The sequence below is a fragment of the Nicotiana tabacum genome, chromosome 13 (genome assembly GCF_000715075.1).
Source record: "Nicotiana tabacum cultivar K326 chromosome 13, ASM71507v2, whole genome shotgun sequence".
Lineage (NCBI taxonomy): Eukaryota > Viridiplantae > Streptophyta > Magnoliopsida > Solanales > Solanaceae > Nicotiana > Nicotiana tabacum.
In genome coordinates, this window is record NC_134092.1 from 21,942,366 (window position 1) to 21,956,841 (window position 14,476).

The following is a 14,476-nucleotide window of genomic DNA, read 5'->3' on the forward strand; positions in this document are numbered from 1 at the left end:
GTGGAGATTTGTAATATGGCCAAATTTTCATGACATTTGCCATGACATAATATCCATTATAATAAATTTGTGGATCATGATATTTACCATGACATAATATCCATTATTAGGCCAAGGATTTCTTGCTATAAATAGAGGAGTTTCTCCTCATTTGTAAACACACCAATTCAAGAGCTTTTCACTCTTGTCTTTCTTTCTCCTCTTTTATTTCATTATAGAGTGTTTTGTAAGAGAGTGAGTGTTGGGAAACACTTGTGTGAACCCTTTCTTTGGAGTGATCTTGTGAGGTTATTCTCTTGGGGTATTTGGGATTAATTAGAGTATTTACTCTAATTTTGTACTCTCTTTTGTACTCTTATTGGTATAGTGAAATTGCTCCTCTCCGCTTGTGGACGTAGGTCACCTTGACCGAATCACGTTAAATTTGTGTCTTCTTTATATTTTTTAATTGCCGTTATTATCAAGTTTCATTGTCTTTGTTATTGTCATTATACCGTTGTTTGGCTAAATTCAGCACTACCCGGGTTCCCGATCCTAACAATTATTTTGATCACACTAAACACTTTCATCGTTCGTTCAATTAGACTAATTTATTAATACATTCAAATATCTCACAGAATTAGGCTTCCATTCGACAATCTATTATTGCCGAGAAAATCGGAGCTCTATTGGCCATAAAAGGCAGGAGAAAAGAACTATCATCAACTGAAACATAAAGCACTACATAAGTTGAATAGGAGCATCTCTATTCAATGACTTTGCCACTTTTTCCTCTCTTTCCAAATGGCCATAGAAATAGATCCACAATATCTTACCATTGATCCATAATCATATGATTTGATGCTCACTTGTGCAATACACTCTTCTTTGGTAACTTTGGTTTCTTCAGAGAGACATTCTGCCAAAACATTCAACAAGAAATATATAGTGAAATGTCCACTTTTAGAATGTGAAATCGTATGTGGGCTGATCATTCAGAAAGCATGATTACCTTTTGTTTTTCCAAAGCTTCATAATCAATCCTGTCATGCCACTTACTCTTCCGAAGTTGAACTGGCCGGTGTCCAACATATTTCCCTGAAATTATTGTACCTTGTCAACTCAGGAATTCAAGACACAAAAGTCAAGTAAAAATATGATATCCAGTCAAACAACTAAAACAACTTCAAACAGCAGTGACCAGTCTTCATTTTACAAAGCCTAAGCGGAACCACTGCTCAACTCCTTTCGCTAAAGTATCCGTATCTTATTTTTTTCTTTACCTAATTCGATTTCAAAAGCACCATCCTTCTAGTTGTTGGGCTGCTGGATCATCCAGCTAGTCTTCTGGCGCTGGGTGGGAAGGGTGTTGAGATAACACACTCTCCCAAGCAAGGCAGATCTTTTGACCTTTTGACATCAAACAAGGGAAAGACAGAAACCCATATAAAGCATCAACAAACAGCATAACAAGTAAAATGTCAGATCCAAATGAAAGTTATCTCCCCATACCATTCCGGTCTGGTGATTTACAAAAGGATTCGGATAGTCCGAGCAATATAATTGAAGAATTCCTAGCCTTTCCCAAATCTTCTCATTTTTTCTTTTAATTAATCAATGCTTTCCCCAACTTCATAAATGTTTAGGATATGGAAATATAAGATATAAAAGAAAGTAAAGTTCTAGAGACAAAGACCCCAGCCCCTTCATGTCAGAACACAAGTTCATCTATGACAATTAAAGTATAGAGAAAATATGAGTGCTTCAAGACAACTTACCCTGGCCATGTTAAATGAAGGAAATCTTGAAAATGCTTTTGATAAAACATCATCATTCACCTCATTCCCAAGGTTACCACAGAATATACGGTAATCATCTGCAAGATCCCAATAGCCGACTTAATCATTCAACTGTAATAGAATTACCACTCATCTTACAGAAAAAGCCCAGAGTCAAGTACTACAACAACAACAACCCAGTAAAATCCCACAAAGTGAGGTCTGGGGAAGGGATGATAGTGTATACGCAGACCTTACCCCTACCCCGATAGGGCAGAGATGATGTTTCCGATAGACCCTCGGAGTCTATCGGCTCAGGAAGACGGGAATAAAACAAGAAGAGGCAATCCATCAGTAACGTTAACAGAAAAAGTAGCAGAAGCATTAAAACCAAAAAATAGATGACATGCAATAACAGTAACCAACAATTAAGGCCCGGGGCTAAGAAAAACAGAAAGGATAGTGTGGGCTCAATATTAACCACAAGTCGTCTAAGATCAACCCTATCCAATCCCGCCTCACCTCCGGTATGAAGTAGGAAAAGCTCGACTACCCCCTAACCTACAATCCTAATGCTTGACCTCCAGACCTTCTTATCAAGGGCCATGTCCTCGGAAATCCGCAGTCGTGCCGTGTCCTGCCTGATCACCTCTCCCCAATACTTTTTAGGCCGCCCTCTACCTCTTCTCGTGCCCACCACAGCCAACCACTCACACCTCCCCACCGGAGCATCAAGGCTTCTCCTCCGCATGTGCCCGAACCATCTGAGTCTTGCTTCCCGCATCTTGTCATCCACAAGGGCCACGCCCACCTTCTCCCGGATTACTTCATTCCTAATCGTATCCATCATAGTGTGCCCGCACATCCACCTCAACATCCTCATCTCTGCGACCTTTATCTTCTAGTTATGAGAGTTTTTAACCGGCCAACACTCTGCCCCATACAACATGGCCGGTCTAACCACAACTCTATAAAACTTACCTTTGAGTATCGGTGACACTTTCTTGTCACACAAGACTCCAGATGCTAGCCTCCATTTCATCCAGCCCGCCTTTATACGGTTAGTGACGTCCTCGTCGATCCCTCCGTCCCCTGAATAACCGACCCAAGGTACTTAAAATTACCTCTTTTGGGGATGACCTGTGATCCAAGCCTCACGTCCCTGCCTACTACCCTCGACTCAGCGCTGAACTTGCACTCCAAGTACTCTGTCTTAGACCTGCTCAACTTGAAACCCTTAGACTTGAGAGCCTGTCTCCAAACCTCCAACCGCTCGTTAACACCGTCCCGCATCTCATCAATTAGAACTATTCATCAGCAAATAACAAACACCATGGCACATCCCCTTGAATATGGTGTGTCAGTGCATCCATCACCAATGCAAATAAGAACGGACTAAGCGCAGAGCCTTGATGTAACCCCATAACAACCGGGAAATACTCTGAGTCGCCTCCAAGAGTCAAGTAAGCATATAGAAAAAGATGAAGAAATAAGAAAATCATATCAAAGTTGGACATAACCACTTGCAGGACAGTAGCTCATGTTAAATAGGATCAGTAAAGCATAATAGTCAAACACACAAGATATATTAACCAACAATCTAGGACTCCTGAAATCCCTTTTCCACCCCCGACCTGCACACAGAAGGGGGGGGGGGGACCAAAAATATTCAGAAAGACTAGAAACACAGTACAAAAAACTTATCAGGCACAAACTAATTCAACACCTTTATCTGACCATTTATGCTTCTTCCAGGTTGTACTTTTAGTAGTTACATATTCATTATGGCAAATTGTTTTACTTTAAACCAGCTCTAACTACCCCAGCCTTTCCCAATTGCAAAAAGAGGAAACATAAGATAAAGGTGATAGCCATGATAGGTGTTACTTAGACTGATGCATTACTTACAAGGAAGACCTTCACTTCCTTCAACCAAAAAATTTCCCTCAAACAAAAAGATTATCATGAAGAAGACCAACTCCCTCAAAGAGGTTTTTTTTCTGCTCTCTTTTCCTCACCGAGCAAAATGAAAGCTTACATTATTCCTGCAAAATGAAAGCTTTACCTTTTTTCTGTTGGTTTGGATGGGGGGTAGGCATTATTTGAGGACCTCATACACCCCAGTCCTTCCCACTTTCTAAACACTTGCAGTATGTGGCAAAATATTTTTCAATCTCAATTCCTGTTAAATTGCATAAATTTTGATCTTTGGACAAGCATCTCCCCTTAATCCAAATATTGTGCCACTAATCTCCAAATATAGCTAGTTTTCAAGGAAATTTGAGCCAAAATACAAGATGAAAATTATTTTTTATTTCCTAAATGATTGCACATGTGACTAATTCACACTTCCTTAAATTCCAACTCCCACAATTGCATGGCGCCTAAATAATTTGACTTTCATCACTGCTTCCCCAAATTCTAGACCCTACAATTGCATGGTTATCCAGGACATCACAACCGTGACATTTCCTATAAACACTGCCAGAACCCTTCAAACAAGGTTGTACCCAATTCAATTCAATTCATGTCAAAAGCCATCTGGGACAGTAAGGACAACAAGCTGGAGCAACCGCAGAGCATGAAAAGAATAAACTAAATAGAATCAACTATTCGACGCAAAACCAAATCGGAAGAAAAAATTAAATGGGGCATGAGCTTACTCTCTGGCCAGTACTCTGCAAGGGTAGGATCTTCCCAAGTCTGCTCTGCTGCCTTTCGAGGCACAGCTTTCTTTTTGGCCTCAGCTTTTTGCTCAATATCACTGTTCGCAAGCGCAGCTTTCACATTCTCAATTGCTTCGGGCGTGATAGTTTGTGCAACTCTTTCAAATAATTGTTGCGCCTATACATCCACAACAATTAGGCACGTTAGTAACATTATCAAATAAATCTTCTTTTTTGAGAGAATAAATTCCAAGCTTAAAACAACATCGATAAAGATGCAAAGAGGCTCTATTTCAAATACTTTCAAGAGGGTTCTTTTCCATTTGCTTGTTAATGGGAAGCAGGAACTAAGAAACATGCAATTTTTTTAAGGATTTAAAAGTTATACACAGTGACCCTTCAAATAATTTTTACACTATCAATCTAATTTAACCTACTATGGCGGAACCAAAATATTTACTAAGAGAATTCAAATATAAAGAAGTAAACTCACCAAGAAGCCAAAGTGATTCATCATATAGTTTATAACAACTAATGCGCCTCGGCCCCAAATAAGTCGCGATCGGCTATATCACTCCTCACTTTTCATTTAAGCTCCGCTCATGTCTCATGGTCATACCACATATATAATAATGAACTCAACATATAGCATACATTAAAAAATTGATACATCTATACGGTGTAATGATGTCAATTGACTCCCCGTGGACAAGGTAGCTTCGCCCCGCCCTGCCCCGCCTCACAGGTTATTTACCATTTATTTTAGGTTAACAACCATTACTTAAAAAAGTCACATACAGTTACACTGTCATTCTATAGAACTTAAACTCTGTGTAAACATACATTTAGGCATGCATGCATGTGTATGCGTGTGCACATAAGTCATGTATCTATTGTATATTCATGTGTACACATGATCACATTTAAGGTTCTTACATACGAGCCACTAATAAATAAAATATTCATCTCACAATTTAGCTATATTTTTTTCCCTCCCTATCAAAATCCAAGTCAGTTCATCAAAAGCAAATTTCACAGCCCAAACGTACAAATTGAAAATGAAGTCATTATCAATGATAAAAGAAAATCCAAAAACAAAAGCTCCAATCGTTGGAATGCTTACTTGTTGATATTGATGTAAAGTGTAAACGCTGGGAACAGACGCCGGGGCAGAATAGACACGAGGAACAACGGGAAGAGCAGGGCCAATGTAGGGCTGAGACGGTTGTTGTTGGAGATGAAACGGCGTCGGAAAGTATGTGCCGTTTAAGTAATTGTATTGCGACGAAGAGTAAGCGGCTGCGGCCGGCGTTGATGTCACCGTCGACATAGCAATTACCGGGGGACGTAGTTAACAGAGAGAGGAGATTTTCCGATCGGTGAATTAAGGTCTGTTTGTGCTATTTTTCAAATGATTATTCTGATTAAACAATCAGTGTTATAAGAAATATCAAATTATGGTGGATGTTTACTATTCCTTTATGATCTTCATCTCAAATGCTTAATGACATATTTTTTATGTTTAATAACATATTCAATGACATATTTTCTTCACTTTTCATGCCTATATAAAGGCCTTGTAATAGATAGGAAAACACACACATTTGAAGAAGAAATAAGAATCTCTTCTATCTTTCTTCATATATCTCTTAGCTTGTTTTTTTTGTTCCATATTATTACTTTGAATTATATTTTATAACACGTTATCAACACGAGACTCTACCGTCTCAAGAAGCTCTTTGAGAAAACTAAGGTATAACTTTTCTTTTCTTTTAATTATGACTGATATTATGAAAAGAAAGTTCGTTGCCCTTGAAATTTCGGGCAAGAATTATATGACATGGGTGTTGGATGCTAAAATCCATTTAGATGCAATGGGTCTTGGAGACGCCATTAAAGATAAAAATAAAGCATCTACCCAAGATTGTGCTAAGGCCTTGATTTTCTTGCGCCATCACCTTGATGAAGGGTTGAAGATAGAATATCTCACAGTCAAAGATCCATTTATTTTGTGGAATGACTTAAAGGAAAGATATGACAACTTAAAGTTGGTCACTCTTCCACAAGCACGATATGATTGGGCTCATCTGAGGCTCCAAGTCTTTAAATCTGTTTCTGAATATAATTCTGCGATGTTCAGAATTACTTCTAAATTGAAACTCTGTGGAGATACTATCACTGATTATGATATGCTTGATAAAACATTCACAACGTTTCATGCCTCCAATATGGTCTTGCAACAGCAGTACCGAGAGAAAGGTTTCAAGAAGTATTCTGAGTTGATTTCTCTTCTCCTTGTGGCTGAACGAAATAATGACTTGCTCATGAGAAATCACGAAAATCGACCCACTGGGTCTACACCATTGCCTGTAGTGAATGAGGTGTATTCCCATTATTCTAAGCGTGAAAAAGGTCGTGGCCCTGTTCGTGGTCGTGGCCAAGGAAGAAATTTTCCTGGTGTTAATCACCCCCAAAGAAAAATAACCACCAAAAGTAGAAAGGGCCAAGGGCAAATGATTCAGAAACTGAATGTTATCGTTGCGGTGGAAAAAGGGCATTGGGCAAATATTTGTCGCATACCAAAATATTTGGTTGAGCTTTATCAAGTATCTCTAAAGGATAAAGCTCCTGAAACTAATTTTGTATATGACAATGAATTTGACATCACCCACTTGGATGTGGCAAAATCTTTTGAGCACCCTAATGGAAAAATAAACCACTCGATCGGTGATGGATCTATTGTTAAAGATGATTGAGCATTTTGATTTTTATGTTTTCCTATTCGTAGTATTTAATGAATAAACATCTTGTAATTTTTATTACACTTAGTAATACTTCTTATGTAATTTTTAAAAATATATGTATTTCCTAATTTTCATAAATTTCACAAACAAGGATTAATATCTTAGTAATTAGTGTCCTAGTCTCACTAATCTTTTAATTCCTTTTGATTTTCCTTTACGTTACTTTAATTCTCTTTAAGAAGAGGTTTCCAAGCACACTGGAACAACTTTTGTTACTTCACCCTTAATTTTTTTTTCATGTACTTAAAATTGTATTATTTTTGTTGCGTAATTATTTATATAATAATTAGAATTTGCTAGAAAATGTATTAAAAGGTCACTATTGAATTATTGGTTTAACTTTATTTCTTTTTCTTTTTCTCTAAAAATACTAATATTTATTCATATACTTCTTTTGTATGTCAAACCATGGAAAACAAATATGGATATCTTTCAAAACAAACTTGGATCAAAGTTCAATTGTAAAAATATTTGCTTAATTGATTCATGTACAATACATACAGTATTCAAAGAGAAGAAATATTTCTCTCATTTAAGTATGTGTAAGGCAGATGTTACTACAATTTCTGGTAGTAGTAATCTAATTGAAGGCTTTGGAAGAGCTAATATAACTCTACCTAAGGGAACAATACTTATCATAGAGAATGCAATATTCTCCTCCAAGTCCAAGAGGAACTTGTTGAGTTTTAAAGATATTCGCCGAAATGAATTTCATATTGAGATAATAGATGAGAATAATCTAGAATATCTCATCGTTACCAAGAATGTCTCTGGCCAGAAAATGGTTATTGAGAAATTCCCATCTTTATCTTGTGGCCTGTATTGGACAAGAATTAGTGCAATTGAGGCACATTCTATCGTAAACCAAAAGGTTGCTAATTCCAATACTTTTGTACTTTGGCATGATCGATTGGGACATCCTGGATCAATTATGATGAGACGAATTATAGAGAACTCAAATGGACATCCATTAAAGAATTTAAAGATTCTTTTAAATAATGAGTTTTCTTGCACTTCTTGTTATCAAGGCAAGTTGATTATTAGACCATCACCAACAAAGGTTGGGATTGAGTCCCCTGCGTTTTTGGAACGTATACAAGGGGATATTTGTGAACCTATTCACCCACCTAGTGGGTCGTTTAGATATTTTATGGTCTTAATAGATGCATCTTCTAGATGGTCTCATGTGTGCCTATTGTCATATCGCAACCTGGCGTTTGCAAAATTAATGGCACAAATAATTCGATTACATGCATAGTTTCTAGATAATCCAATTAAGTCTATTCGACTTGATAATGCTGCTGAGTTTTCATCCCAAATATTTAATGATTATTACTTATCAATTGGGATAAAAGTGAAATATCCTGTAGCTCATATTCACACTCAAAATGGCCCTGCAGAGTCTTTGATTAAACGTTTGCAATTGATAACAAGACCGTTACTCATGAAAACGAAATTATACACTTCTGTTTGGGGTCATGCCATTTTGCATGCAGCAATGCTAATTCGTCTCAGACCGACAAATTATCATAAATATTCCCCATTGCAATTAGTTTTGGGTCATGAACCTAATATATCCCATCTAAGAATTTTTGGATGCGCTGTATATGTGCCTGTAGCACCTCCATATCGCACCAAGATGGGTCCCCCAAAGAAGGTTAGGAATATATGTGTGGGTTTGAATCGCCCTCCATTATTCTCTACCTCGAAACATTAACGAGAGATTTGTTCACTGCTCGATTTGCAGATTGTCGATTCGATGAGGCATTTTTCCCAAAATTAGGGGGAGAAATTAGTGAAATCAAACGGGAAATTTCGTGAAAAAATCTATTCTTATCTCATCTTGATCCACGTGCCTCTATTTGTGAAAAAAAGGTGCAAAAGATTATCCATTTGCAGAAAATAGCAAATCAAATGCCAGATGCATTTACGGATCTAAAAAGGATAACGAAATCACATATCCCTGCAGAGAATGTTCCAATCCGTATTGATGTCCCTATTGGAAAATCTTCTAGTGTCATAGCTAATGATTCAAAAACATGCCTAAAGCGTGGCAGACCATTGGGTTCTAAGGATCGAAATCCTAGAAAAAGGAAAATAAATGATCAAGATGACACTATGAAAGAGTCTCATAAAGAAACCCATGATTTAACCAATCTTGAAATTCATGAGGATATCGATGAGCCTGAGACTCAAGAAAATAAGGAACTATCAATAAACCCAATCGATATTGAGACAGATTTGAATCGATTGAATATAGTTGTGGATTATGTATTTGCATATAATGTTGCATCTAGCATTATGCAAGATAATGGGGATCTTGAACCTCAATCTGTTGGAGAATGTCGACAAAGACGTGATTGGCCAAAATGGCAAGAAACAATCCAATCTGAGTTGGATTCACTTGCGAAACGTGAAGTTTTTGGGTCTGTAGTCCAAACACCTAATGGTGTTAAACCTGTTGGCTATAAATGGGTCTTTGTATGTAAAAGGAATGAGAAAAATAAGGTATAAAGATATAAGGTACGCCTTGTTGCACAAGGATTTTCACAAAGGCCTGATGTCGATTATGAAGAGACGTATTCTCCTGTTATGGATGCTATAACGTTCTGTTATCTCATTAATCTTGCTGTCCATGAAAAGCTTGACATGTATTTAATGGATGTGGTTACAACCTATATTTACGACTCACTTGATAATGAGATATACATGAAAATTCCTGATGGATTTAAAATGCCTGACGCACATAATTCAAAGTCCAGGGAAATGTTTTCAATCAAATTGCAAAAATCTTTATATGGTCTAAAGCAATCAAGAAGAATGTGGTATAACCGCCTTAGTGAATATTTATTAAAGGAAGGTTATATAAATGATGTCATTTGTCCATGTGTTTTTATAAAGAAAACAACATCAAAGTTTGTTGTACTTGCCGTATATGTTGATGACATAAATCTTATTGGAACTCCTACAGAACTCCAAAATGCAATTGATTATTTAAAGAAGGAATTCGAGATGAAAGATCTCAGAAAGACAAAATTATGTCTCGGTTTGCAAATTGAACATTTGGCAAATGAGATTTTTGTTCATCAATCTGCCTACATAGAAAAGGTATTAAAACGGTTTTACATGGATGGAGCACATCCATTAAGTACTCCGATGGTTGTTCGATCATTTGATGTGAATAAGGACCCGTTCCGACCTCAAGAAAAGAATGAAGAGGTTCTTGGTCCTGAAGTACCATATCTTAGTGCAATTGGTGCACTAATGTATCTTGCTAATACTACAAGGCATGACATAACTTTTTCAGTTAATGTCTTAGCAAGATATAGCTCTGTTCCTACAAGGAGATATTGGAATGGAATCAAACACATATTGCGGTATCTAAAAGGGACTACCGATATGAGCTTATTTCATGGCAATGATTACTGTCCCGATCTTGTTGGTTATGCCGATGCTGGGTATTTATCTGACCCACATAAAGCTCGATCTCAAACATGCTATGTGTTTACATGTGGAGGTACTGCAATATCTTGGCGATCGACTAAGCAATCAATCGTGGCTACTTCATCTAATCATGCTGAGATAATTGCTATTCATGAAGAAAGTCGAGAATGTGTATGGTTGAGGTCTGTAATACACCTAATTCGAGACAAATATGGTTTGAAGTGTGACAAACTACCCACAATTTTGTATGAAGACAATGCAGAATGCATAACTCAATTAAATGGGGGATTCATAAAAGGAGATAAAACAAAACACATTTCACCAAAGTTATTTTTCGCACATGATCTTCAAAAGCATGGTGATATCAATGTGCAACAGATCCGTTCAAGTGATAATATGGCTGATTTATTCACCAAATCTCTACCAACGTCAACCTTTAAGAAACTAGTATACAAGATTGGGATGCGAAGGCTCAAAGATGTGAATTGATGCTCTCATCAGGGGGAGTTAATACGCGGTGTACTCTTTTTTCCTTACAAGATTTTGTCCCACCGAGTTTTTCTTGCAAGATTTTTAATGAGAAAACCAAAAAGTATATTCCTAAACATGTGTACTCTTTTTCCTTCACTAGAATTTTTTTTCCTAATAAGGTTTTAACGAGACACATTATCTATGGACATCCAAGGGGGAGTGTTATAAGAAATATCGAATTATGGTGGATGTCTACTCTTCCTCCATGATCTTCATCTCAAATGCTTAATGACATATTTTCTATGTTTAATGACATATTTTCTTCACTTTTCATGCCTATATAAAGGCCTTGTAATAGATAGAAAAATACACACATTTGAAGAAGAGATAAGAATCTCTTCTATCTTTCTCCATATATCTCTTAGCTTGTTTTTTCTTATTCCATATTATTACTTTGAGTTATATTTTATAACAATCAACAATTATTTATAAATAGATGATTCGCGGATAGTCAGGAGAGTTCTAGAAATATACTTTTTAAAAGAGAAATCCAGAAATGGAAAAGAGGAGAGAACTATAGAAAGTAGAAACACGTGTATGTATTTGAGGGAATAAAAAAAGAAAAAAGAAATAAATTACGAATATGGATGTAGGTGGAGAAGTGGGCTAAAAGTCCATACTTATTGGGCCGAATTAGTTTGGTTAGAACGATTATGTTATATGGGGCAGAGTGTTGGCCAGTCAAGAACGTAAAAATAGCACGAGCTAGCCATTTTTTGGACTGGTAATTGAGAAATAGCCAGCGTTTGTACAGTCATTGAGAAATAGTCACTATTTTACTGCAATACGGAAAGTTCCAGCATAATATACTGGAGATTGAAGCACCTGTATATGAATTTTCAGCATATTATGTTGGACCTGTATATTATGCTGGAAGTTCACATGTAAAAAATTCGAACTCCAATATATTATACTAGAATATTTTTCGGATTTTGAACAGTGTTTTCGTTCAGATTTATCTTTACATGAAAAGTGGCTAACTTTTGATTTCTTTTGAAACTGTAGCAATTTTTCAATTACCACTTATAAAACTGACTATTTTTTAATTTCAACCGTCAAGAACTCTCATGTCCAGAAGATGAAAGTTGCTGAAATGAGGATGTTGAGATGGATGTGTGGGTATATTAAATTATATAGAATTAGGAATGAAATTATTAGGGACAATGTGGGAGTGACCCCCGTGGAGGATAAGATGCGAGAGGCGAGGCTTCGATGGTTCGGGCATATTAAAAGGAGAAGCACATATGCCCAAGTCAGAAGGTGTGAGATGTTGTCCTTGAGAGGGAAGAGGGGGTAGAGGTAGGCCAAAGAAGTCTTGGGAGAGGTGATCACGCGGGACATGGCGCAATTTGAGCTAACCGAGGACATGACCCATGATATGAGAGTGTGGAGGTTGAGGATTAGGGTAGAAGGCTAGTAGGTAGTCGAGTATTTTCCCTTGTCTTCTAGTTTCAGTGGTATTAGTGTTAGTATGGTATTATTTTACCCTTAGATGACTATTACTACATATCTTATATTGTATTAGTTGCTATCAATACTTCTTTCATCTTGTATCTTACTATCTTAGTCTTAGTTTTCTAAATATCTTGTACTGTTATTACTTGATATCAGTGCTTCTTTCATCTTTTCTTTAGCTGAGGGTCTATCAGAAACAACCTCTATGCTCGTCAAGGGTAGGGGTAAGGTTGCGTACATGTGACCCTCTCAATACCCCACTTGTAGGAATACACTTAGTTGTTGTTATTGTTGATGATGATCATGATGTGCTAAATATAACACTTTTGGGGTGATCTTTAATTTTTAACTCTTGCCTGTCCTATAGGCTATGAGTAGAACTTTAATATCAAAAGTTAAAAGTGCTTCCGTAGGATAAGCATGAGGCAACACTTGTAAGTTTGAAGATTTGTCCATAGGGAAGCGGAGAAAAAAAATGGGGAAAATGCACAAACTAACATTCTTAGGGCTATTATTTAGGGATTAATCGGTGTAATTGTCACGACCCAAATCCCACCACAAGCGTCGTGATGGCACCTAGTCTCTAAGACTAGGTAAGCCGATTTTTATTACATTTCGAAGCCATTTTTGGTTTTTTTATAAACGAAACCAACAATAGAAATAATTATAACAACCTCCCAAGACTAGTAGTACTGAGTCACGAACTCTAACATAATACATGAAATGATCTCAATGATCTAATACTCAATACTGTTTGATTAAAAATTAACAGTACAATGAAATGAACTGACTCCAAGGGACTGCGACGACCAAGCAGCTCTACCTTGAATCCTTGCGATCACACTCTAACTCTATCCAGGTCCGATACCTCCAATACCTAGCTCTGCACAAAAATGTGCAGAAGTGTAGTTTGAGTACACCACGGTCGGTACCCAGTAAGTATCAAGACTAACCTCAGTGGAGTAGAGACGAGGTACAGTCAAGACACTCACTAGTCAAATAACCTGTACAATATAGCAGTATACAATAGTACTGGAAAACAACTAGCAATGATAACAACAAACTCAACCAGTGATATAACAACAAGGCAATAAGAACATCATAATTATTACTCAGGCGAATAAGGAACACAAGTACAATCAACAAGTCAAGTCCTTCAAATATAAATCCTTCACATATTATTCTTTAGGATAAATATCTTTCGAATATACTTCTTTTGAATAATTATCTTTCAAATATAATTCTTTTCAATAAATATATTTTCAAGTAAAATTCACCATGTGACAACTCATTTTACAATCATAAAAATTACAGGTCTCAACCCACTTTAATATTTTCTACGGCACCTCGTGCCCATATTTCTATCACCATCACACCGACAACTCACGTGTCAATAATAAAATCATCATATTTTTCTCCGGCACCTCATACCCATATTATTTTTATAACTTCACGGACAACTCACGTACCAAAATATCAATGTATATAAGATCCACATGATAAATTTATTTTCAATAAAGTAATGTTAAAAATCTTTAAATCAAGTAAGAAATCAACAAAAAGATAACTTTATTTTAGAAATCGTTTGAGTGAGAAAAAATGATATTTCCATTAAAATAAAGCATCAGCTAAACTATTGATTTGGATATAGAATTTATTATATTAAACATACTAGAAATTTTTCTTTTATTTAAAACAACTCAATCATAAAAAATAAGTACAATCGAAAAATACAAATCCTCAAAGTCTTGTACGAAAAAGTCAAGGTCAACACAATACATCAAGAAATACAAAATACTTAATATTAAGTCAAATAATA

The 14,476-nt window shown here is 36.4% G+C and overlaps 1 protein-coding gene across 1 annotated transcript; it reads right to left on the bottom strand.

The window, feature by feature from the left end:
• Nucleotides 1-1,290: 1,290 nt before the first annotated feature.
• On the bottom strand, nucleotides 1,291-5,753 carry LOC107830242 (uncharacterized). Its single transcript, XM_075228666.1, has 4 exons — nucleotides 5,547-5,753; nucleotides 4,421-4,601; nucleotides 1,758-1,855; nucleotides 1,291-1,389 (listed from the first exon to the last, which is right to left on the bottom strand). The coding sequence occupies exons 1-4, from the start codon at nucleotides 5,751-5,753 to the stop codon at nucleotides 1,291-1,293; spliced, it is 585 nt and encodes a 194-aa protein (XP_075084767.1).
• Between the last annotated feature and the right edge of the window lie 8,723 nt (nucleotides 5,754-14,476).